The sequence below is a fragment of the Mytilus edulis genome, chromosome 8 (assembly GCF_963676685.1).
Source record: "Mytilus edulis chromosome 8, xbMytEdul2.2, whole genome shotgun sequence".
In the NCBI taxonomy this organism is placed as follows: Eukaryota; Metazoa; Mollusca; class Bivalvia; order Mytilida; family Mytilidae; genus Mytilus; species Mytilus edulis.
This window is the reverse complement of record NC_092351.1, coordinates 23,706,226-23,732,778: the sequence shown is the minus strand read 5'-3', so window position 1 is coordinate 23,732,778 and position 26,553 is coordinate 23,706,226. Positions and strand designations below refer to the sequence as shown.

The 26,553-nt window shown below is 32.9% G+C and overlaps 2 protein-coding genes across 3 annotated transcripts in view; both read left to right on the top strand.

The window, feature by feature from the left end:
- Positions 1-15,170, top strand: part of LOC139485131 (uncharacterized) — a 93,949-nt gene extending 78,779 nt beyond the window's left edge. For both annotated transcript variants that reach the window (XM_071269282.1, XM_071269283.1), the window contains 11 exons: positions 42-163; positions 794-936; positions 2,324-2,471; positions 3,502-3,705; positions 4,321-4,542; positions 4,891-5,673; positions 7,115-7,327; positions 8,157-8,252; positions 9,316-9,641; positions 12,380-12,578; positions 13,320-15,170. In XM_071269282.1, coding sequence (XP_071125383.1) covers positions 42-163; positions 794-936; positions 2,324-2,471; positions 3,502-3,705; positions 4,321-4,542; positions 4,891-5,673; positions 7,115-7,327; positions 8,157-8,252; positions 9,316-9,641; positions 12,380-12,578; positions 13,320-13,600 — 2,737 coding nt within the window. In that variant the 3' untranslated portion in view covers positions 13,601-15,170. The remainder of the gene's footprint in view (positions 1-41; positions 164-793; positions 937-2,323; positions 2,472-3,501; positions 3,706-4,320; positions 4,543-4,890; positions 5,674-7,114; positions 7,328-8,156; positions 8,253-9,315; positions 9,642-12,379; positions 12,579-13,319) is intronic.
- Positions 15,171-18,994: 3,824 nt separating this feature from the next.
- LOC139485132 (uncharacterized) lies at positions 18,995-24,963 on the top strand. Its single transcript, XM_071269284.1, has 2 exons — positions 18,995-19,072; positions 23,050-24,963. Exon 2 carries the CDS (start codon positions 23,058-23,060, stop codon positions 24,702-24,704), a length of 1,647 nt encoding a protein of 548 aa, XP_071125385.1. The 5' UTR covers positions 18,995-19,072; positions 23,050-23,057; the 3' UTR covers positions 24,705-24,963.
- Positions 24,964-26,553: the final 1,590 nt, after the last annotated feature.

The following is a 26,553-nucleotide window of genomic DNA, read 5'->3' as shown; positions in this document are numbered from 1 at the left end:
CAATCAGACATATAAATTCTTGTTTTTTCTTACCCCTAAAGGTATGAATGGAGTGTGGGTTACGAAGATGAGGCAACACCCATTGGTATATATGACTCGGTCAAGCAGAAGGTTTGGCATGATGCTGGTCAGTTGATGGATACTATCTTCACGGTTGGACCAGGTAGGCATTATATGCAGTTTACTTTATTCGCAATTTTGAAATTTTATTAAAATTTGGTATGTTATTCGTCTGTGTGACAATTTCTTGGCTTTTCTAATAATGAACTAGAGAATAAGTCTTACTAACAGAGTATAAAACACTGCAGAGGACATTTTTTTAAATGATTCATAACTTCTGAAATATATGTAAAATATTTTTTCATGACCATACACTGCACTGTTATCGTGAGTTTTTCTTTTAAAACATTTCTGTGTTTGCCATGAACATTTTATGGGTAACATTTTTCAAGGTATAAGCTGAAATATTTTTATCAAGTGCTGCTTTTATACCCCTTATGTAGTAAGAATGATTTTTATGTAAGCCTGCTGTGTATAAGAATGTTACTGACACAAAAAAAAATAACATGAAAACACAAACAATAATCCCACAATGAATTATTAAAGCAGGTACTAATAGTCTGAAATGTTGCATCTTTGTAAATTGTCAAACAAAAATTGTAAGAAATAATACGAGAAAACACTGAAACTGTTTTTAATATATACAATACTTTCTGGATCTGTTCTATAAATATTGAATAAACACACACCTCCTTGACCAACCTAATTAGATTTTACATGCTTATATCTTCAGATAAAGAGTTGTTAGAAAACACCATTAAATATTCTGTGTTTGTACGGATATGGTACTCATCTGACACGTATGCTGTATTTAAGACGGATGGTATTGTTGTGATGACACAGATGCCAGGTTTAGCAACAGTTAGAGGAACTGCTGTGAGTACTCCACCATTTTTATGCCCCACCTACCATATAGTAGAGGGGCATTATGTTTTCTGGTCTGTGCGTCTGTTCGTTTGTCCGTGCGTCCGTTCGTCCTGCTTCAGGTTAAAGTTTTTGGTCAAGGTAGTTTTTGATGAAGTTGAAGTCCAAATAACTTAAAACTTAGTACACATGTTCCATATGATATGATCTTTCTAATTTTAATGCCAAATTAAAGTATTGACCCCAATTTCATGGTCCACCGAACAAAGTAAAAGATAGTGCGAAGCTCAGGTTAAAGTTTTGGGTAAAGTTTTGGGTCAAGGTAGTTTTTGATGAAGTTGAAGTCCAATCAACTTGAAACTTGTGTACATGTTCCCTATGATATGATCTTTCTAATTTAAAAGCCAAATTAAAGTATTGACCCCAATTTCATGATCCACTGAAATGATAGTGCGAGTTGGGTATCTTTGTACTATGGACACATTCTTGTTTATTGTTATATTACATCTGATGACTATGCTTTTAATCTCATGCCCCTCAACTTGAATGAGTTCCTATTCAAAGGCAAAAATATAGCAGTTTGACAAACACTGATTTTGATCATTGAGAAGCTTAATATTTCCTTAACAACACAACCTAATTAAAACGTTTAGCTGATTTTACAGAGTTATCTCCCTGTAGTGTTAGGTACCACCTTCATAGAAATACAAAGGATATGGCTTATCCATCCATGACACAAAATTAGTATATGCACAGAAAAAAACATACAAAGGGCAAAGGAACAGCTCTTTTATTGCTGTTCTTCATTTAAGGTGGTACCCAACACCTTGACTATAATTTATTTGGCTCGTTTAATTTTTATATAAAATTTTTACACAATATTTGCTTCAACCCTTTGAAAAAAATATTAAAATTTCAAAACAAATGAACCAATCACTTTCTCGGAAAAAATTCGTTGGATACATAGCAGTTTGTCAAACACTAATTTTGATTGTTGAGAAGCTTAATATTTTCTTTACAATACAAAGTGATTAAAACGTTTTACTGACTTTACAGAGTTATCTCCCTGTAGTGTTAGGTACTATCTTAAAAAATTTAGTTATATTTACAATTGAATAATGTGGATAATCTTAGCTCTAAGTATCAGCCTCCCTGCCAACACTTGAAGTGTAATGACTTATTTCCCTCACACATCAAAGTAAGATCCATCCAAGGGATACAGAAACTAATTAGAACGTTTGATAGTTATTAATCTAAAGGAAAATAACTCTGGTTTTAATTGTGTAAATAATGTATACTGACCAATAATAAGAATAGGAACATTCTACTCTATCCCATTGACTTCCTCATGTCATTGATTTCATAAAAGTAATCAATTTCTACTTTCATATATATATAGGTGATAGAAAAAGTTTTGAATACCAATGTAAAGGATGCTGACTATATGAGAATAGGGCGACCTATAACATTTATGTGGAAGGACAAATTCCTGAAAGCTGCATCCACAATTAAGGAATACAAACTTTATATAAGTTCATTTCCTGGTGGTAAGTATATAATAAGTTTGTTCAGTGCATCTTGCATCCAATAATTATAAGTAGAATTTCTTGGGTATGTCCAAGACTCAATCTAATTTTAAATATTGATGGTTTAGACTATCAATAAGCACCTTTTACTATATACACATGTACATCAGCTTCCTATATAGAATCCATGTTGTCAGACTAATTTTTCAATGATCATGTTGATATTGACTAGATTAGTTTTGGACATGTATTTGGACATACTGAAAATTCAGAAATTATTACAAGGGTTTTATTATTGTGGATAATGCAACTGGTTGAGTATCACAATAACCAGAGCTAGCATTCTTATATTTTATACATATATCTTATTGAAGATGTTCCTAAAATTGTAATAATTAGATTTGCTATATTGTCCATTCATAAAAAAATCGCAATGATAAATACATACAATATAATTTCTGAGTTTACAGTATATGAATTTACTGGCTAGTCTTATACACCTTATTGCTATTCCAGACTGACCCGAGAATCTATCCCGCTTGAACTATTGACTTCATACAACAATCACTTTTCCATTGTGGCATCAAATGATTTGTATTATGACTTCAAAAATTTTACAGGAATCTGTGTGATGTCAAGAAATGGCAGACAAATAGTGATAAGGTGTATTCTCAAAACAAGTAAATAAGTATAAGAATCATATCAAAGTTTTTCCCATAAGGCAACTTAAGTAGAGTTTATAATAGTGATTTAACCTTTGGTATTCATTTTAAATTAATATGAATAATACACATCTAGGAAGTTTCAAATTTTTAGACAACATATTGATGTTACTCTTATGTAGGTATCTTTTGCTGTCATTTTTCCAGAAATCATAAGAATTGGATCTAGGTCTATCTTCCAACCGTTTGGGATCTTGTGTTATTTCCACTAAGAATTTGGATTCCTCCACCAATTTCTGATCAGATAAAGCAATGTGTTGTCAAGTTGCGATTGTCAGGTTATTAAAATATAGCTTTTTCTCTAATACTATTTCTCTCTTTTCTTAAAGGATATGACATTATGACCATACCTACAAGTTTAGATGGAACAGCGGAAGGATTCAACATGTCTAGAGTCAACTTATCGCCAGGAATAAAATATTATTCTAACGTGATAGCTTATAACTATGCTGGTGTTCACACTACGTCTACGTCAGATGGATTCATTGTAGATCATGTAGACCCATCAGCAGGGATTGTATATGATGGATTAGGTATGTTCATTGTTCTTATAAACAACTTTCAAATCCATGTATTTTCCTATACTTTTCCTTTGTTAAAATATGCTTTTGTTATTATGGCACAAAAAGAACCAATTATTCAATGATTTCATTCAAGCAAATTGACCTTGGGTCAACCAGTTTAACTCATTCATAAAAAACAACTTGAGATTGGTCAATACCATCCAGATTCTTAGGTGTTTGTGGATACTCAGACTAACAGCATACTGGTTATGTTTGTGACATAAAAATGCTCTACAGAGCTGATGTTGAAAATTGACGTTTTACATATGATTTTGAATAAAACTTAAAGATTTTATGTCAGTCAAAGTAAAATTTTCAGGTCTTGATAGTTACAGTTTAATATTTATACCCTTAATTGTAGTAAAAAGTGAGGTTTGTTGGTTTTCAGATGAAAACTAAACTACCATTCAAAGTAGTATCATCTGTCAACCGTAAAAATATGCATTTGATATGTATAAAATTGAGAAAACTATGTCTTAATTATTCAATGTCCAATCCTTTAATTAAATTTGTAGATGTATATAAATTGCCTTTAGATTTCTAGCTATCTAAATAAACTTTATGTTTTGTTTATTTTCAAAACAGGAGGACAGGATGTAGAATATAAGAACTCTTCAGACATAGTGGAAGCCCATTGGCATGGATTTATAGACACAGAGTCTGGTATTCAGTCATACCGATGGTGTGTGGGGTTGACAACATTTGTTCATAAAAATTATGACCAATCAGAATGTGATATTTTACCATGGACTAATGTTGGACTTCATGTTTCTGTTTCTCGTAATCTTTCAACAGATATTCCCCATGGTAGGTCACTTATACTAAAGCAATAAATGCACTACTTTTAATTGATATGATTCAGAATGGAAATGGGGGTTGAGTCAAAGAGACAACAACTTGGCCACAGAGCAGAAAACAGCAGAAGGTCACCAATGGGTCTTCATCACAGTGAAAAAAAATCCTACTTATAAATAAAAATAAAAGAGATTTTGAAAACAGTCTCTTTGAAGGGATTAACATTTGCAAACACGTCTCACCACACCACATTTTTTATGACTATATATGTGTTCTAGCATGAATCAGGCCTTTTTCTGGTTCAAATGATTGATATTTTGTCATGACAGGGCATTTTTTACAGCAATATTTGTATTACAGGTACTAAGGTATACAACAAGGTCTACGCTGTAGATAATGTAGGAAGAATGTCATCTATAGTCATATCAGATGGTGCCATAGTAGATAAAACACCTCCTGTTTCAGAGAAATTCATTCACATTGATGATAATATTGTTGACAATCCTTCATTTGAGGACACAAGTGGTGATCTAGTCTCATGGGAAAATGTTAGTACTACAGATATTTGTTTGATTTCTAGTAGTTACCATCCATTGTCATGGATACCAGATGTATCAACATGCATGGCTGTTATATCATCTCAAGTAAATTTAGCTAAAGACGGACAGTCTTTTCTGTTCATCAGAGGAAATGTTCAGCAAAATCTTGTCGAAATCAAGGCTGGATGTTTTTACAAGATTTCGTTTTACTCAAGTCATTTACCCATAACAGATTCTGTAGGAGCAAACAAGGAAGGATTCATACAACTTGGTGATGACAAACAAGTTTTCCTGATATATACAAAACCATATCGCCATGATGGACATGGAGAGGGCAAAAGTAGAGCGGAAATTTCCTGGCATGCTCACACCTACTATTTCAAAGCTACAAATAACGAGATGAATATCACTATTGGTAGTATGGACATGACTACAGGGATATTTATAGATAATCTATCTGTACAGAAGGTGAATTTGACAACAGCATCACCAGGTGGTCACGTGATTGGTCATGTGGTATATTTACATGAATGGAGTTCCATACACGGATCATGGAGTTTTGCTGATCCAGAATCTCCAGTCATAGATTATAGCTGGGCGATAGGTAATTTATTATTTTTTTTAATGAAGTTTTTCTATAATTTTGATTGGACTTTGTCTATACACTTTCCATTGTTAGCACTTGAGAACCAGATGGTGAGATGCCTTTAACATAAATTGTCAAGTCAAATTGCAAATAGACCTACACATAAAAGTTTTTTTGACGAGCCTGCAACCTTTGTTGCAGAAAGCTTGACATAGGATAGTGATCCAGCAGTGGCGTTAGCCAGCTTCTTAAAAGCTTTATATTTTAGAAGGTGTAAGACCTGGATGCTTCATTCTTTGTATATAGATGCCTCATGTTGCGAACTTTCTGTCAGTCACATGTTCAATGTCCTCATTTTCATGGTTCAGTGACTACTTGAAAAAAAAGTTAAGATATTTTGTTAAATTCTCTCTTATTATAAGTAAAAGGATAACTTTATTTGGTATGTGCATACCTTGCAAGGTCCTCATGCCCACCAGACAGTTTTCACTTGACCTCAACCTCATTTCATGGATCAGTGAACAAGGTTAAGTTTTGGTGGTCAAGTCCATATCACAGATACTATAAGCAATAGGTCTAGTATATTCCGTGTATGGAAGGACTGTAAGGTGTACTTGTCCAACTGGCAGGTGTCATCTGACCTTGACATCATTTTCATGGTTCAGTGGTTATAGTTAAGTTTTTGTGTTTTGGTCTGTTTTTCTTATACTATATGCAATAGATCTAATATATTTGGTGTATGAAATGATTGTTAGGTGTACATGTCTAGCGGACAGGTATCATCTGACCTTGACCTCATTTTCATGGTTCAGTGGTCAAAGTTAATTTTTTGAGTTTTGTCCTAATTTTCTAATACTATATATGCAATGGGTCAACTATATTTGGTGTATGGAAATGTTTTTTTGATCTATATGTTAGTCCAGAGGGTTTTATTTGACCCTGACCTAATTTTCAAGGTTCATTGCTAAGTGTTAAGTATTTGTGTTTTGGTCTGTTTTTCTTAATTTATAAGCAGAAGGTCAACTATATTAGTTGTATGGAATAATTGTTAGCTTTACATGTCTGCTTGGCATGGTTCATCTGACCTTGACCTCATTTTCATGATTCATTGATCAATGTTGAGTTTATTGGACAGTTGTAATAAAGATTTATATATATGGCTATCAATATAATATCAATGATTATTAAAGAAGGTGAAACATTTCAGCATGTGCACTCTTGTTATATCTCTGGGCTAGATTAGCAATTTTTCTGTAGAACGACAATATATCAAAATAAATTTGTTATCAATATGCAACATGACGGCCATTGCTAACAATAATTACAATATGATTATATCTTATTGTTATATTTGGCAAGTACATTCAAGTACATCACCATAGATCTGCCACAAATCTGGATCCCTATATTGATTTGAGTCCAACATATTAATCTATGAATTTTATATATTTTTTTTTAGGTTATGCATCTGGAGGAACACAAATACAGCCATTCAGAAGTGTAGGATTGATGAACTTTGGGTTTAACAACAATGTGACCCTGGTACACAACACATATATTTACATCACAGCTATAGCTACAAATGGGGCAGACCTGAGAGGAATTTCTTACTCTGATCCAATACTAGTAGATCTGACACCACCTGACATCAAATTCGTCAATGATGGATTAGGTTAACAATTTATCACAATACCATGTATATTCATTTTACAGATTTTATGTTTTGAAGATTCTGAAAAAATGAAGAAATAAGAAAAAAAAACAATATTTGTTGGATAGGTATCTCAATAGCAATAATATCTTTTAACTCCTTTTAACTTAAGGTGGTACCCAACACCTTCACTAAAATTAATTTCGCTCGTTTAATTTTCATAAATTTTTTTATCAGAGTATTTATTTTGACCATGTTGACCCTTTGACAAAAATATAAAAATTTCAAAAAATTTGAACCAACCTTTTTATCATAAAAATTACACTGGTTATATAGCAGTTTGACAAACACTGATTTTGATCATTGAGAAGCTTAATAATCCCCTAAACAACACAATGTAATTAAAATGTTTAGCTGATTTTACAGAGTTATCTCCTTGTAGTGTTAGGTACCATCTTAACTGGCTCAAAGGGTCAAGTGAGCTTTCCTCATCACTTTGGGTCCCTCATCTGCAGTAGAACTAGTACATCAGCGTCCATAGTAAATTTTACAAAAATCTTCTCTTCTGAAACTTCTGCTCTGATAATGAACCAAAATTGGCCACAAACAACATTTTGGGAACTAATTTAAAAATTTGTCTGAGGACCCTGCCTGCCAACCAACGGAATCTAGCCAGTTTTCTTGGAGAAATGTAAGAAATTAACAGATTTTGGACAGTAACAAAACCCACACCAACAACCAATAAAACACTGTTCTAAAAAAAAAAAGCAAGTGTACAATAAAAGACAACAATATACAACACAGAATTTAAGATAATGATATTTTAAATGGAGACCAATTGTAATTACAGGCGGAGATGAAGATGCTTGGGAATTTAACGAAGTAGTAGCAAACTGGGACTACGAAGATCCAGAATCTGGTATCCTGTTCTGTAAATGGGCTGTAGGTAAGACTTTACTAAGTAGTAAACTGGGACTACGAAGATCCAGAATCTGGTATCCTGTTCTGTAAATGGGCTGTAGGTAAGACTTTACTTAGTAGCAAACTGGGACTACAAAGATCTAGAATCTGGTATCCTGTTCTGTGAATGGGCTGTAGGTAAGCCTTTACTTAGTAGCAAACTGGAACTACAAAGATCCAGAATCTGATATCCTGTTCTGTAAATGGGCTGTAGGTAAGACTTTACTTAGTAGTGAACTGGGACTACAAAGATACAGAATCTGGTATCCTGTAAATGGGCTGTAGGTAAGACTTTACTTAGTAGTAAACTGGGACTACTAAGATCCAGAATCTGGTATCCTGTTCTGTAAATGGGCTGTGGGTAAGACTACTTAATTATTATTTATAAGATCCAATATTTATATCTTGAATAAAATTTTATACATAAGTATAGGAGTAGATAGTTTGTAGAATTGTGGATTCAGTATTTGATATCTTAAGAATGAGTCAAAGGTAAGACATCAGGGAAGCAGCAGATATCTCGAATAGTAGATTCAAAATCTAGCATCTTTAAAGATCTAGAATCGGTCATATGTATGCCTTTAGGGATATTTGGACTTATTTAGAAAATCTGATATCTGATATGTTCACATTTATTTTAATGTTTATGTTAATATTTCATTGTTATGATTTTGTGTTAGGTTAGTTTCATAGATTCCAAGCACAGTATTATGTAATTAAAACTAAACATATGTCTAGTGTATCAATAAATAACTAGTGTACTATGGATTCATTTATTTTCGTGGGTACCAATTTTGTGGATATTTGATTTTGTGGTTTTGTCAATGTCTGCATACAATCTTAAAGAAGATTGTAATTTGTTGGACCTTTAAATTCACAGTTTATCTTAAAATTGGTACCCCACCAAACAAAATGAATCCGCAGTAATTGTCTTTATGGCAGGGTTTATCTTACCTTGACTCATGATTCATTAGTCAACATCAAGTTTCTGTGTAATTATTTATGAAAAGATATATACTAAAATTGACTCATTAATCTGTTTTTTGTAGGTTACCAGCCTGGTAGAATTGAGTTATTACCATACACAGTGATCACAGCTATGTCTGCATACAAAGAATTTCCTTACAGTGTACTGATAGGGAGAACAATTTATACCACTCTGACTTGTGAAAATAATGCTGGACTAATATCTACTAAGTCTGCCAATGGAGTAAAGATATCTAACCAGCCTCCCTCTACAGCCTCAGCAGTAGTAGAAACCATGCCTCTATCCATGACAGAGTACACTCCACAAATCAATAATCAAGGTGTCACAGACAATATAAGACTTAAATGGACAGGATTTGCTGATGATATAGGTGTTGAAAGATTCAAGGTACAGTTGACTGGCATATTTAATTGTGGGCCTGGTTCCTATGATAACTATTGAAGTTTTACACATACTTTTTTAAAACTTCCTCTTGTCATTTCTATTTTACAGAATCAAGTTATACACTTTTCATTTTTGGTGGAAGAAGACTTCAAGTCTTCTGAAGACCTATGGTGCCGACTTTAAAATCATTGAACCTCCGTATGCCGCATCTGTTTCTGTGCATTACAATTTCATAACAACTTCAGTTTCTTGACATCGATTTTTACACATGATTAAGCATCTGAATCATTTAATTTGTAAATTAGGATAGTAAAACAATCACTATCGTAAATATGTACCCTTTTATTTATGTAAATTATTAGATTTTATCTCATCTACATGAAAGTTGTTTGTTTACTTGTAACTGGATGTTTTTAATGCAGATATTTGTAGTACGCATGCGTGAATTTGGTATCAGGTCGACTCGCCCTTTTTACATGTTCGCCCTTGATATATTCGTCCTGAGTTTTTTCGACCATATAGTACGTTCGCCCTGTGTTCATTCTCATAACTCTTATCAAGGACGTTTTATAACACATCCTTGCATTTATTTAAAAAATATTGATATCAAGGGTATCGTTAAAAAACCCCTCTAAAACACGATTTAGTGAAAATCATCTGTTCCTTATTTTGTTCCCAAGGTAAAACAATCGTGTTCAGCCAATCAAATTCTGGGTTTTTCATGATCAAATTAATAAGCCAACCAACAACGTTTTCTTTGAAGATTATTCTAACATGCTAGATTTTGAACTTTGTTGTTTTCATCTAGTTGTAAAAATCGTGAGCATGGCACTGCCGCAGGTGAATTTTCATCTGCAAAGAGTGTTCTTACACAGCTTGAGGAAAAAAGCGTGGCTGATATACAAAATTCAATGATGCAGTACCACTATAAAGATAAAACTGAATAGTAGTTTTTTTTCACTAATTTATTGACTTAATACGTTATTTTTGTATTCAATTAAATCATTTAAAGCACAATGTACTATTCTTTTTTTTACAAAGACCAACAAACAAGTTTCATCAAATAATATGAATATAACTTGAAGGTGCTCATTTTTTACAGTGGGTTGTTATGTTCTTCCAATGAGGGTTCTGGCCAGCCTGTCATAATTATTTGGACTAGGGTTACCTCTCATTTGGAGTGTTGTTCCCAAGCTGTAAAAGGTCCATCTTCGTGCATAATTCAAAATTGGAAATTTCAACAAGCATCATATATTCTTACACAAGAAAATAAACCCTGGTCTGCTAGCTACATGTTCATCTTTTCTACTGATTTAATAACTAGAATCATGCAAACAGACTTAAGAAAAAGGCATGTAAGCTCATCATACAAATATGACACTTTTTCTAGACAATCCAGATCGTGCAAAATACTTTGCTAAAAATTGTAACCTTTAAAATTGTTGTCGCGCACTAAAAACCCCCATTGGAACTTTCAAAAGTTGGCGGGTATGTAACAAGTCTTAATATTTGTATGCCCCATTTATGGGCATGTTTTCTGGTCTGTCAGTCCGTCCTGCTTCAGGTTAAAGTTTATAGTCAAGTTAGTTTTTGATGAAGTTGAAGTCCAATCAACTTGAAACTCAGTACACATGTTTTCCTTATAATGATATGATCTTTCTAATTTTACTGCCAAATTAAAGATTTTACCTAATTTTTACGGTCCACTGAACATAGAAAATGATTGTACGGATTGGAAATCCATGTACTTATGACACATTCTTGTTTGAAGAAAAAAAATATGTCATAACGATAAGGGAACAAAGCAGGCTGGGTAAGTGGGGCAGCTTTTATGGTAATTGGCTCAATATCTTTAATTGTTTTTACATAGGCGGTAATGGTAACGTTTTTTCCTGTAGCTCAGTCCATATCGTAGACTTGGATATGTATGATAGCTCGTTTCGAAGCTGTGACATTTTCACATATGTGGTTAAATTTTCGGGGTACGAAGTGAGATTACTTTTTCCGTAAATTAGCAAACCCCGAACATCCTTTTGTGATGCGGCTCCTTGTGGTAAAATATCCCCTTTTTAACACAATACGTTCTTTGAAAATTTAATACTTTGAACACATTTAATAGCTCCATAGTTTTTACACATTTATTCTATGTTCCTCTTCTTTCCTAATCACCACAAATAATTAAGTTCAGTAATTTGTTAAAAATAGAAACATGTCCAATATCACTACACAGAGATTTTTTCTTTACACGTGACTTTTGAGTTCCTCATTTCGAAGCGCATTAGGGATGTTGTCCCAATTGAAGTTACCTTTTATTCACTTTCTTCCACCTCAGAGCTATCAGCTCTTTGATTAAATTTGTAGTTACTTTTTTGGTTTAAGGCTGATGTAAACAAGAAGATCATATCTTAATTCTAGGTCTATAGTAATTAGCCTGTGGTTGTGCAGTGTTATTCCTAAGTGATTCCTTTATTTTTTAATGATTATTTTTGACCAGTCCTAACAAAATGTTCTAAAAAAAAATGTAGTCTCCAGTGTGTTTAAATGGTAATACAAATTTTGACGTTTTGTTGTGGGAGACAGCAGTGGTGACAATAAGTTTTTAGTGGTTGTTGAGTTTTATGTGACAAATAATTTTGATTGTGGCAATAAATTTTGTTGGTTGCTGCACTCAAGAGGGAAATCATTTTGATGATATGAGTAATATTTAAAAGTCATGTTGTTACATAGATTTTTTATTTTAGGTATTTTACAGCAAGGATGGCTTGTCAGAGATGATGTTCTTTTCTGATGTACAGGATGTTCTGTATGCACATTTTACGGACACAACATTAACAGAAGGATCATATGACTTCTCTGTTCAAGCTGTCAATAAACTGTTTAAAATCAGTAACAAAGTGAAGGCTAATTCAACAGTAGATACATCGGTACCCACAGTTGATAGTAAGTAAAACTGTTAACTTAAGTGCACCCATATTACCTTCATTACCTGTATATAGATATAGGAAGATGTGGTATGAGTGCCAATGAGACAAATCTCCATCTAAGTCACAATTTGTAAAAGTAAACCAATAATAGGTCAAAGTATGGTCTTCAACACAGAGCCTTGGCTCACACTGAACAGCAAGCTATAAAAAAAGGCCATAAAAATAACTATTATAGAACCATTCAAGTGGGAAAACCAAGGTTCTTAGGTATATAAAAAACGAGAAACAAGGAACACTTAATGACGACCACAACAACTGAATATCAGGTTCCTGACTTAGGACAGGTGCAATCAAATGCAGCTGGTTTAAATGTTTAAATAAACTCATCATAGATACCAGGATTAAATTTTGTATTTACGCCAGACGCGTGTTTTGTTTACAAAAGATTCATCAGTGATGCTCGAATCCAAAAAAGTTATAAAAGGCCAAATAAATTATTAAATAGGTACGAACCTTTAACCTTATCTGAAACAATAGTCTAACCTCCAATCAACTTGAAACTTTGTACACATATTCTCTATAATATGATCTTTCTAATTTTATTGCCAATTAGAGTTTTTACCCCAATTTCACAATACACTAAATATAGAAATTGATAGTGCGAGTGGGGCATCCGTTTACTTTGGACACATTCTTGTTTGTATCGTTTAATATTTATCATTTCAGCCTAACTAAAAAAAATTACATCTATTTTTAGACTCAAAGAACCTGGGCCTCAGCTGGATTGATAACAAAGTAGTTGTATCATGGGACACCATATTTAGCAGTGATGATGCCCTGTTCTATGAAGTATCTTCTGGCTCTGCTCAAGCAGGTGTAAACATAATACAGTGGCAAGAAACCAGTAATACTAGTATAACATTTGGCATACCTGTCTCTGTGTCAGCTTCCACAGGGTTACCAGTTCATGTAACAGTGAAAGCTGTGTCAATTGGTGGTCATTCAGCGGTAAAAGTTGGCCAATTTATTCTTCCGTGAACTTTGACTTAACTACCTAACTATATTTGCCTTTACTTACTGAAATATGTTGTTTGCATTTAGCATATTTAAAAATTTACAAAGACCAAATACTTGAGGCTTGAGTTCAAGGGAAATAATAAATGTAAATAGATACAGTGTATATTGTTTCCTTGCAATGTGATTCATGGCCTATTCTGAAATTGGCATCATCCATTATGGCAAGCTTTTGAGGTCAAACATTCAAGACATCTATGTTTGAACTGTTTACCGTCCATTGTTATCTTATATCTATGTTATGTTTACTAGAGTATATTTATATTATTTATACAGTTGTTGATTTTATTTGTGTATACATCTGTGATTGTTTTTTCCCTTCATACTTGCATCACCATTGATAACGGTTGTTTTTATTTTATTTTTCAATTGGATTAATTTATTTTTGTAAAAAATAGGACTTTATATAATTGTAAAGTGTTAACAGTAGAATATTTATATTTTGATATAACTATTCAGTTGCTGTGCTATGTATTTAAGGTGGTACCCATTAACTTTACTAAAATTAATTTGACTCGTTTAATTTTCAGAAATTTTGTCAAAGCATTTCTTTGACCCTTTGACAAAAATATAATATAAAATTTGAAAATTTTTTGAACCAAACAATCTTTCAGAAAAATTACACTGGTTATATAGCAGTTTGACAAAGACTGATTTTGCTTATTGAGAAGCTTGATATCCCCTTAACAACACAAGGTAATTAAAACTTTTAGCTTAGTTATCTCTCTGTAGTGTTATGCACCACCTTAAGTGGTGAAAAGCTTTCTGAAATATATATCCAAATTAAATATGGAAATGGATGCAGATGACATTTGTTGAGTATAGATACTAGATATTGCTGCTTTTTCAACTTGAGAGAGCCATAGTTCTGACTTCAGTTGTACTACAATCATGTGTAGGAGTAATCAGAACAGCAAAAGATTTGTTAGGATCATAGAATCTGCAGATAGTCTTACTTAACAATGTTTACACCAAACTTAACCAAGTCTTACCTAACAATATTTACACCAAACTAAACCAAGTCTTACCCTACAATGTTTACATCAAACTTAACCAAGTCTTACCTAACAATGTTTACATCAAACTTAACCAAAGATGAAGTATAAATATGAAAAAATCCAATGAAAATAAATTTCTATACACAAATTCATGAGTAATAAATACCAAGTTTTACTATGACAGCAAAAAGTAGTTCTTGTCTTTCATTTAAAAAAACTTTAACTTATTAGACAAAATTGTTTGGCATTTTTTTTTAATAAATATTGATTTTTGAATTGTAGCCTTCTTCATTGTTCTTTGAAAAATAACAGGCCTTTTGTGGTACCTGATAAAAATTAATTACAGATTGTATATTTTGTTTAATTATCAATTGTGTTTTTAAAAAATTTGCGAAAATGCATTTCACAATTACTTTTTGTTTGTACTATAATGATTTTGTATAAAACTTGTATATATTTGTTTATGATACTTTTCCCTCACCAAGGGAAGTTAAACTGTTTTTAAAGTTCTAATAAAAATATAAAATGCTGGAAAAGCGTCTTGTTTTGTTTTTATGGAAATAACTGTTATTTTTTAGCTGCTAGTAGGATTCCTTAGAAATCTTATTTTGCACAAGAATTGAAGTTGCCAGTACCAGGTACATTTTCTATTTTATTTATTATTATATCAGATCCAGGGAACTGGAGAAAGTCGACAATCTTCTGTTTTAATTCCTAATTAATTGTTCATGTTCATATGATATGAAAGGGCATACTTAGGGATATTTGTTATGTTGAGAAACGTTTTTTGTTAGTGTGTGAAATGCATGCATAGATAATTTGCAGAATGTACATATTGACATTGATGGTTAATTTGATACTGTTACTAAAACATTATATCAGAGACGTGAATTCCATACATGTATCTAATTATATATTGATCCCAGTTTGTTCTCAACCTATATATGAATGCAATTATTGCAAATGAATGGAAGTTTAGTGTCTGAAATAATGCAATCAACGATATACACACACCAAATACTGTTCATCTAATGATTATAGTATTAAACTGAGAAATGAACCTTACCACGAAAACACTAATCACTGAATCGTGAAATAAGAGCAGGGTGGACTGGTTAACCCTGTCTTCTGTGCAATGATTATATTTACCAAATAGTTATCAATCATACTACTCATTTCAAGTGAGAAAATACCTTTTTTAGCTCAGCTGGCCCGAAGTACCAACTGAGCTTTTCCCATCACTTTCTCCTTCTCCTCTGAAACTACTGGGCCAAATTAAACCAAACTTAGCCACAATCATCATTGGGATATCTAGTTTAACAAATGTGTCCAGAGACCCGGCCAACCAACCAAGATGGCCGCCATGGCTAAAAATAGAACATAGGGGTAAAATGCAGTTTTTGGCTTATAACTCAAAAACCAAAGCATGAAGAGCAAATCTGACGAGGTAAAATTGTTTATCAGGTCAAGATCTATCTGCCCTGAAATTTTCAGATGAATTGGACAACCCGTTGTTGGGTTGCTACGCCTAAATTGGTAATTTTAAGGAAATTTTACTGTTTTTGGTAATTATCTTGAATATTATTATATACAGAGATAAACTGTAAACAGCAATAATGTTCAGCAAAGTAAGATTTACAAATAAGTCAACATGACCAAAATGGTCAGTTGACCCCTTTAGGAGTTATTGCCCTTTATAGTCATTTTAACCATTTTTCGTAAATCTTAGTAATCTTTTACAAAAATCTTCTCCTCTGAAAGTACTGGGCCAAATTAATCCAAACTTGGCCACAAGCATCATCCGGGAAATTAGATTAATAATGTGTGGCATGACCCTGCCAACCAACCAAGATGGCCGCCATGGCTAAAAATAGTACATAGGGGCGAAATGTAGATTTTGGCTTATATCTCTGAAACCAAAGCATTTAGAGCAAATCTGACAGGGATAAATTGTTTGTCAGGTCAAAATCTATCTGCCCTGAAATTTTCAGACTAAACTGACAACCTGTTGTTGCGTTGCTGCCCCAGAATTAGTAATTTTAAGGAAATTTTGCAGTTTTTGGATATTATCTTGATTATTATAATAGATAGAGATAAACTGTAAACAGCAATAAACTAAAAATAAAGATCTACAAATAAGTCTACATGACCAAAATTGTCAGTTTACCCCTTAAGGAGTTATTGCCCTTTATAGTATTTTTTTAATATTTTCATAAGTTTTTGTAAATTTTTAGAATATATTTTCCACTGTAATTACTGGGCCAAGTTCATTATAGATAGAGATAATTGTAGCAAGAAGAATGTCCAGTAAAGTAAGACTTACAAACTCATCATGATCACCAAAACACAATTTTGTCATGAATTTATCCGTGTCCATTGTTTAATTACGAAAGAGCAATTTTGTCCACAATTGAAACAAAACAATTAATTTTACAATGGCTATAGGCTTGTAAAAGTATGAAGAAACCAAAAAAACAACATTAAAATGTATTTGAAGGCACCCTTGAAGGTTTTGTAGGTCTATAAGAGCCATATTGCACGCAAAACCATCGTGGGGATTTTGAAAAGTTATCAGGTATGCAGTTTAAGCATGAAAATTAATATTTTTTCAAGGACATCAGGCCAACGCCAAATGGAACTCCAGGTCAACATCGTTAGCCATCTGTGTACAAGATATAAAGTATTCTGATCTTGTTCTGAATTACAAAGCTTTGTTAAATTGTTATGCCTTTGACTCTATATTTGAATTTTGGTCTCGTTTCTGAGATATTTATCTCAGGTGAGACAAAATAACTGCAACCACACTGGTCAGAACATACCTGCTTATTCTTATCTTATTATCAACTCAATTTTTTTCCGATATCAACTTTTACCTTTATTGTTATTCAGTGGGTTGTATTCTTTGTTTCATATAGTAGTAAACCATAAGATATAACAAGTTATAAGTTGAGACAATGATAAGTTAATTAAAAGCAGTAGTAATAATCACTAATGAAGACTAACATTTTTACCATTTATTAAGATTGGAGCAAATGTGACAATTTGATATGTTCGAAATTAGTCACACTTAAATAATACTTTATTAGAATTGAGTGCCCTGTCTTTCGCAACCATTGCAGAGCATAATTCGACTTTTATAACGCAAAAGCCTGCTCTACATGGTCAGTTGATCAGATGATGTTGTGGGAGAGAAATACAAAACAAATTTTATATTTCTCAATCTATAGCATAATATAGTTATCCCTGTGATACCGAGACAGATCTGATAAAGATATAGAAATAGAAATTAAAGAAGTAAAAACAAAATCTGATTACTTCATACAAACAAAAAACGAATCTGGACGAAATACTATTTTGTTTTAACTTGTTTTTTAATAAAGTTAAAATGACAAGGTTCATATTCATATCAATGTGATGTGAACATGTTACAGTTTGGATATGTGTGGAATATAAGTCTTTGTTTCTATACTGCCAGTCCTAGAACTAATTATGTTAGATTGGTTCATTATTATACTGTTTTCTGGATAAACTTTTAATTTTTCAAAAAACTGATATATGAATGAAAGATGTTTGATTCTCTGTTTTAAAAAAAACATGCTTAAAACTGTAAAAGACTCATAAATTGATCTTATACGTATGAATAACTTAAAAAGAAGGGCAAACAAATGAAAAATCCTTGTCCTTTTTTAGAGAAACAATTAATAATTAATCGATGATATTATAAGTATGTGTTTTTGTATTTTAATTTAGACACCAAGTAGGTAACTGGTGAAATGACCTTCAAATACTGCCGACGGTCATAGAACCCAATAAAAATATGGATATAAATAAGTAGCAAATATGTGTAATTGGAATTTTCAAGGTTTTTTTGATTAATTATTTCATTTTAAAAGATATGTCTATCGTTGTTTTTACCTGTAAAAAAGAATGTGTTTTTGTGGATTGCATCAGTCCCTTGTTTCACTATTATTTTCAAAGTTTACATTTTCTTCTTGAAATAGCTGAACACTGCTAGTTTATGCATAACCCATCTCTAACTTGAAGGTCACATTCATACGGATGTAGTGACGTCGAATTATTCACTTGCAAGTGAATAATATATAAGCGCTGCTTCTTGGATTATTATGCCAATTATTTTGAAACAAACACGCTACAAAAAGCAAATTATTGTTTCACTATTTGATTTTCATTAATAATAGGACACAAACAAAATAATATTTTAAGTCTGTTTATATTCCGTATCTAAGGTCGCTTTAATATTTTCTCTACTGGGAATGAGAAGATAATCACGGTTTTTAGACAGCTAATACTTGTTTTGGTCTCAAGTTTTACCTGTATAGAAACATTCGACCCGGAATTAATTTTAATCACATGACCATGTTTTATATCTTTTTGTCGTAATAAATACTGTTTGTAAACCCTAAATAGGACAATTGTCGTAAGTATTTAACATTGACAATTGTATATGTGACTCATAATTTGGCAATGCGCTAATATTTATATTTACTACAGCAATACATGTAATATTTGATGAATAGGTCGAATTCTAGAGAAAAGTGTGATCGCATGACCTCATTTTCGATATTTATCTATATAAATGTATGAAGAACGGGTCAATAATATATCTGAAAACATGATGGGAACAATACAAGGATTGTGGCTGATATTCATATGATGAAATCATAATCTTTCAATCAGTTTAATTGAAGTCTGGAGCTGGCATGTCAGTTGACTGCTAGTAGTCTGTTGTTATTTATCTATTATTGCCATTTTGTTTATATTCTTTGGTTACATCTTCTGACATCAGACTCAGACTTCTCTTGAACTGAATTTTAAATGTGCGTATAGTTATGCGTTTACTTTTCTACATTGGCTAGAGGTATAGGAGGAGAGTTCAGATCTCATAAACATGTTTAACTCCGCCGCATTTTTACGCCTATCCCAAGTCAGGAGCCTCTGGCCTTTGTTAGTCTTGTATTATTTTAACTTTAGTTTCTTGTGTACAATTTGGAAATTAGTATGGCGTTCATTATCACTGAACTAGTATATATTTGTTTAGGGGCCAGCTGAAGGACGCCTTGGGGTGCGGGAATTTCTCGCTACATTGAAGACCTGTTGGTGACTTTCTCCTGTTTTGGTCGGGTTGTTGTCTCTTTGACACATTCCCTATTTCCAAACTCAATTTTTTTTTTATTGAAATACATATGCAATAGTGCAAAAGCTTTTACTACTAAAACAAAAAAGTTAAATTCTGCATATATTTTGAAGATATCTTTCCAAAAGTTTTTTTGTATAATCATTGATAATGCTTCTGATAGTGATCTGTAAGCAGTTATAGCTCATTTTGTCACAATTGGCAAAGGATCTTCTTTTTTTACATAATAGTTCATCTCAAAGGAAAAAAGTACCAAGCGTTGACGATTATGAATGTATATCAAAAATGGGAACTGTAGGCTGTAGCACTCAAGGACGTGGCACCCCAAGGAAACGTATCGATAAGACGTCTTCTACCCCCTAACATGTCTAGGAGTTCCGAAACGTGTTTTTTTTTCATTAGTGCAAATCAAAGTCATATTTAAAAAAAGGACCGAACGTGTCGAAACTAATTTCTGAAAATTGATTATCACTCGACGGTAAAATGCTTATTGTCATCACTTGTCAAATGGTGACACCTGCCAACCGTCACTGTCAAGTTTATAACTGAGTTTTTTAAAATGTTTTAATGCCTATCGTGGTTCGTTAAATGCAAGTCGCAAAGAATCAACTGTTATATTTGAAAATATATATTGAGTAAATGAAGTTCAACGCATAACATTACATTATTTGTTATCGTTTGTACAGTACCAAAACCTACAAGATACCGAAAATATCTACAAACATAGTACATTTGTCTTTCTATTGTGCATCTGTATTCATATAAAAAGTAAAATCACAAAAATACCGAACTCCGAGGAAAATTCAAAAAGAAAAGTCCCTAATCAATTGTCAAAATCAAAAGCTCAAACACATCAAACGAATGGATAACAACTGTCACATTCCTGCCTTGGTACATGCATTTTCTTATATAGAAAATTGTTTGTTAAACCTGGTTACAAAGCTAACTAAACCTCTCACTGGTATGACAGTAGCATCAAATTCCATGATACTGACAACGATGTGTGAACAAAACAAACAGACATATATAATAGGTAAAAATGTCAATATTGTGTTATAATCTAAATCATTATAAAAACAAACAAATATGTAACAAAGAAGCACAAAAAAGCATAAAGAACAAGCATATTAGTAAAATTAAACACAAGAAGATCCATCGGTGGCCTTTTGGCTATTGTCTGCTCTTTAGTCGGGTTGTTGTCTCTTAGATACATTCCCCATTTCCATTTTCAATTTTACAAATTACCATGGTACAATAACACAATGACGGGATGTATAAATACAGAGACACGTCATATATGTATCAAAGAAACATAAAAAAGGGACACAAAAAGCCATATAGACAATGCAAATTAGCAAAATGAAAAACAAAAATGTTCTATAAAAGCTAAATGTATAGGATTAAAAAATCAAAGGGATTTGATCAAAATCCCCTAAATTTCTTTCATGCACACTGAACCTTTCGCAGAAGGTACAACCTCAATCTTCTTAATTATGACTCCCGTAGACAAAAGTCCTGAGACGTTCCGGTGTCTTAAATAAGACACGTTCGTTTGGTAAACGTGGCTAAACATGTTATTTCTCTGAAACCGACATTATCAAAATGCTTGATTTGTTGATTGACAACATATTTGTTACATTTGGAGGACGTGATTTTCAACAGACTGTCGGCATTCCGATGGGAACTAATTGTGTCCCTTCTTTTGCCGACTTGTTTCTTTATTATTATGAGGGTGACTTCATACAGAAACTTCTTAGGATGAAATAAAAGTTATCAATATCCTTTAACTTTACTTTCCGCTATATATGATCTGCTCTGACTAAATAATTCAAAATTTGGTGACTATGTTGAATGCATCTATCCCATCGAAATAGAGATAAAGGATACAACAGATACAGTTAAGTCTGCCTCATATCTTGACGTACTACTAGAAATTGACAATGAAGGTCGGTTGAAAACAAAACTTTACGACAAACGAGAAGATTTCAGCTTCCCAATTGTGAACTTTCCATTTCTATGTTGCAACATTCCAGCAGTGCCTGCATATGGAGTATATATCTCCCAATTTTCCAATCACCCCCAGTTTTTTGGGGTTTGTGTTGCTCAGTCTTTAGTTTTATGTTGTTTCGTGTTTACTATTATTTGTCTGTTTGTCTTTTTTATTTTCTAGCCATGGCGTTGTCAGTTTATTTTCGATTTATGAGTTTGACTGTTCCTTTGGTATCTTTCACCCTTCCCTGAAACGATATTCCCGTGCTTGTATTTTCTATCATGATTTCCTTGATAGAGGGTTGCTGCTCACAAGGAAGCTATTAAACCAAGAGTTCCAAATGGTGAAGTTGAAATCATCCTTTCGTAACTTTTACGGACGCCATCACGGGTTGGTTGACCGTTATGAAATACGCGTTTCATAGATGATATTGGATATGTCTCTGACGTCGTAACTTCAATCCCCTTCCCTTTTCATGAATGTGACCTACCGAATTAAACTATTTACCGGGTTTGTAATAACAAGTGCACCACGACTGGTGCACCATGTTCAGCAGGATCTGCTTACCCTCTCGTAACACATGAGATTACCCCTAGTCTGTGGTGGGGTTTGTGTTGCTCAGTCTTTAATTTTCTATTTTGTTTCTTGTGTACTTTGATTTGTCTGAACATAAGTCTATTTGATTTTAAGCCATGGCGTTGCCAGTTTATTTTCGACAGTTTGTTTGTTCCTCTGGTATCTTTCGCCGCTCTTTTAAGGCGAGGTTAGAATTTGACACTTATGAAATAAGAAATTAATCAGCTTGAATGTGGGAATTGAAATTAGACACGTTTTAGCGATTTGCAATTTGCACCCTTTTGTGCGAAAAAGACATGTTTCGGTGAGGCAAACACGTTTTTCAGGATGGACACATTTTAGCCGTATTTGGCACAACTTTTTGGAATTTTGGATCCTCAATGCTCTTCAACTTCGTACTTGTTTGGCTTTATAAATATTTTGATATGAGCGTCACTGATGAGTCTTATGTAGACGAAACGCGCGTCTGGCGTACTAAATTATAATCCTGGTACCTTTGATAACTATTGAGAGTGTTGAATATATGCCCTATAAAATCGACCATATAAAGCTCTGAATACTCATAATTGTTGACATGTGAACAGTTCCATATGCAAAACCTGTTCAGCTAACATCGAAAAAAAATCCTCCCGAGAGTTTGTGGGTTTTTTTAATGAGATACATGTATTAAAACTAATTACTACTGTTTTTGTAGGTTTCAATATGTCGTTTGAACCTTTCTGCGAGCCATGTACAAATGACAATAAGCAAAGTTCTGCAGAAAACTGGTGTTTAGAATGTGACGAAGCCTTGTGTTCTGATTGTTCAAAACACCACAAGCTGTCGAAAGCTACCAAAACCCACCACTTAATGGATTTTAAACAGAAATCGTCTTGCCCATCTAACATTTCAAATCTAGAATGTGTCCAGCATCCGGGAAAGCTACTGGAGTACTTTTGTACAGATCATGATGTTATTTGTTGCCGTGAATGTCTCGCGCAAACACACAAATCATGTGACAAAACCGTGTCATTAGATACTGCAGCAGAACATGTGAAACAGTCGGATGTTTTTACTGACTGCAATGAAAGGTTGTGTGCTTATTTAAAATCAATAGATAGCATGTTGAAAAACAGAGATAAAAACTTGAAAGATATACAGACAACCGGAAAGACATTAATGGCTGAAATAAAGAGCATAAAAGAAAAACTTTTCCAACGCATCAATGAGATTGAGAAATCAATGATTAGAAATATAAACACGATTATCGAAGATGAATCGAAAAACCTTCAAAGCGAACATGATCAAGTGCTTAATTTGCGACAAACAGCTGAGTTATACCAAAAAGACTTACATTTTGTAGCAGAAAAAATCCCTGAAAAACCGTCATTTATTTTCATCCGACAAATGAGCGATAATATTTCAAAAATCGAAGAAAACTTTCAAAACAGACTACAGAAATTTGAAGATGTTAGGATAGAATTTCAAGAATCCGATGCAGTATCAAAAGTAGAATCGTTTGGAAACGTGACAGTAAAACGAGAACCTTCACCCTTATCGTTTTGTCCAGAAAATCAACGACAGGCCCAGACCCTATCAGTACACACAACATGTCAGTCTTTTGAGTTGGAAACTAAAATTAATGTGTCCGGTAAAACCATTACGGGAATGGCCATTACTGATGACAATAAACTACTTTTGTGTAATCGTGGAAACTATGATGTTTTGGTGTACAATGAAATGAACCAGTACATAACATCTGTGAAGTTGTCATCCAATGCATGGGATATTACAGTCATACCGAAAAACCCAACAGCTGTCGTCACTTTCTATTCAAGAAACATTCAGTTTATAGATGTACAAAAGCTGTCACCTGGTAAAGTAATAACTGTAACTAAAGATAATACATATTTAACAGGTATTACATCCACCTCAGACAATATCATGGTTGGTGGAATAGGCCATATCTACATTCTTAACATTGAAGGCAAAAAGTTAAGCGTTATCAAATGCCAGAGCCAAAGTATACTTTATATATATTATAATGAAACTAGGAAGCTGTTTTACTGTGCGAATTCAGAAAATACATATGGTATTAAGCAAGATGGGACAGAAGCTTTTACATTCAGTATCAAAGACGAAGAGCAGCATAGAAGCATAACAACCGACCGTCACGACAATATTTACATAGTCGGATGTAACACTGAAAAAATCCAGAGATTACATCCTAATGGTTCACCGGACCGAGTCATACTGACTAAGGATTGTGATATTAAAAACCCCCTGGCGTTATGCTTTAACAAAAATTATGACAAACTTTACGTATCGAATTACGGCAGTTCCGAAATACTCGTTTTCAACTGTAAATAATTTATTCAAACCTTATGTATGGTAATAGGTTATCCAATTCATGTATGCGTTGTAATAGTTGGATAACAGTGGAAGAACAAACTAATGTTTGAACAATATTCTTATTGATATTTTAGTGTCTTTTGTTGTTTTTTATTTCTGATTTGTACATTAACTTGGTTTAACCTTTTTTCAACGTTAATTTAGTTTGAATATATGATACGATGTCGTCCATCTTGAAAACAATATAAACAAAAAATAAGTATACTCTGATTAAAAACTTTTTTTTTCAGTAGAAACAAAAATAATCTAAATTTCCATATGGTGTTAATAATTTACGTTTAGCATGTAAAGGGTGTTAGAAATGATAGCATTATTAAATCACAAAAATACTTAACTCTGAAGAAAACTCAAAACGGAATGTTCCTTATATAATGGCAAATTCAAAATCTCAAACAAATCAAATGAGTGGACAGAAATTGTTTGTATCGTATAAGATATTTCATGTGGTATTTTCTATGTACAAATGTTTATTTTTCTATTCATTTAAAAATCATTTAAAATTTGATTTCCTGCTCAAAATACTTTTTTCCTTTGATAGTACATATGTCTTGTGTAATTAGCTTATTGAAAATATACTAAAAAAAGGTTTAGCATTACAACGTCTGACTGACAAAAAGTAAAGCGATTTATCTTACAAGTTTGTGTTTTCTTAATCATCTTTTGTAATCAATTATGTATTCAAAAGTACTAGACATATGTTGGTCAAATTTGAGAAAAACTACTGTCAGATTTGAAAGTCACTATTGAAACAATTTTTTTGAACACATTTTTGCTTAAAATGCAAATTACACATGTACACATAGTGAATGCATCGGTGAATCTTATGGCATGATTGATTACATATGAACAGAAACTTATACTTCCCCTTACAAAAAAAAAGATTTATAATTCATTGAGTGGGGCACATGTTGTAACCCACTCTCATAAACTTTTATAATAACTTTTTGGCAAGAATGGAACTATTGTTTTCAAACCTTACCTAGGACACTTGTCTTCAAAACAAGAAGTAGATACTAAATCAATACACACTAAAATACTAAAATATCGTTCCGTATAATTCGCATGTCACGTATGAACTGTGGAAAATATAAGTTATGTCTTTGGAGCAGTTCATTAGAGTAACTTTCAAACTTCTACATTACTTGGTCCCTAGTGGAGATATTTATCATAGCCAATCATACTGTATCGTCTAATTTTTTATATGTTTGTATTAAGTTTTGTCAATTGTAATTATCATAGACATAAGAGTAAATTACCAGTATTATCACTGTTATATGGTTTTCGCGTTTTCGCGTTTTCGCGTTTTCTCCTTTCACTTTCACTTTCACGCGAAATCGAGAAATCGGGAAATCGAGAAGTCGAGAAAGCAAAATCGAGAAATCGAGAAATTGAGATAAATTGGGAAATCGGGAAATAGAGAAATCGAGAAATCGAGAAATTGGGAAATCGGGAAATCGGGAAATCGAGAAAGCAAAAACGCGAGATCGAGAAATTCATGTTTTTGCGTTTTTGCTTTCTCGATTTCTTGATTTCCCTATTTCCCTATTTCTCGATTTCCCTATTTCCTGATTTCTCCATTTCTCGATTTCGCTTTCTCTATTTCTCGATTTACCGATTTCGCGTTTGCAAAGTGAAGGAAGAAAACAAGAAAACGCGAAAAGGCGAAATGGCCGCATCTGGCAACCATACTGTTACTATAATGATTCAATTGATATCTGCCATGATCACCAAACAATCAGAGATCTTGACTAGAAAGTTCCACTTCCTCAAATGACGTCCCCAAAATGACAAATCAGCCTCTGTCTTA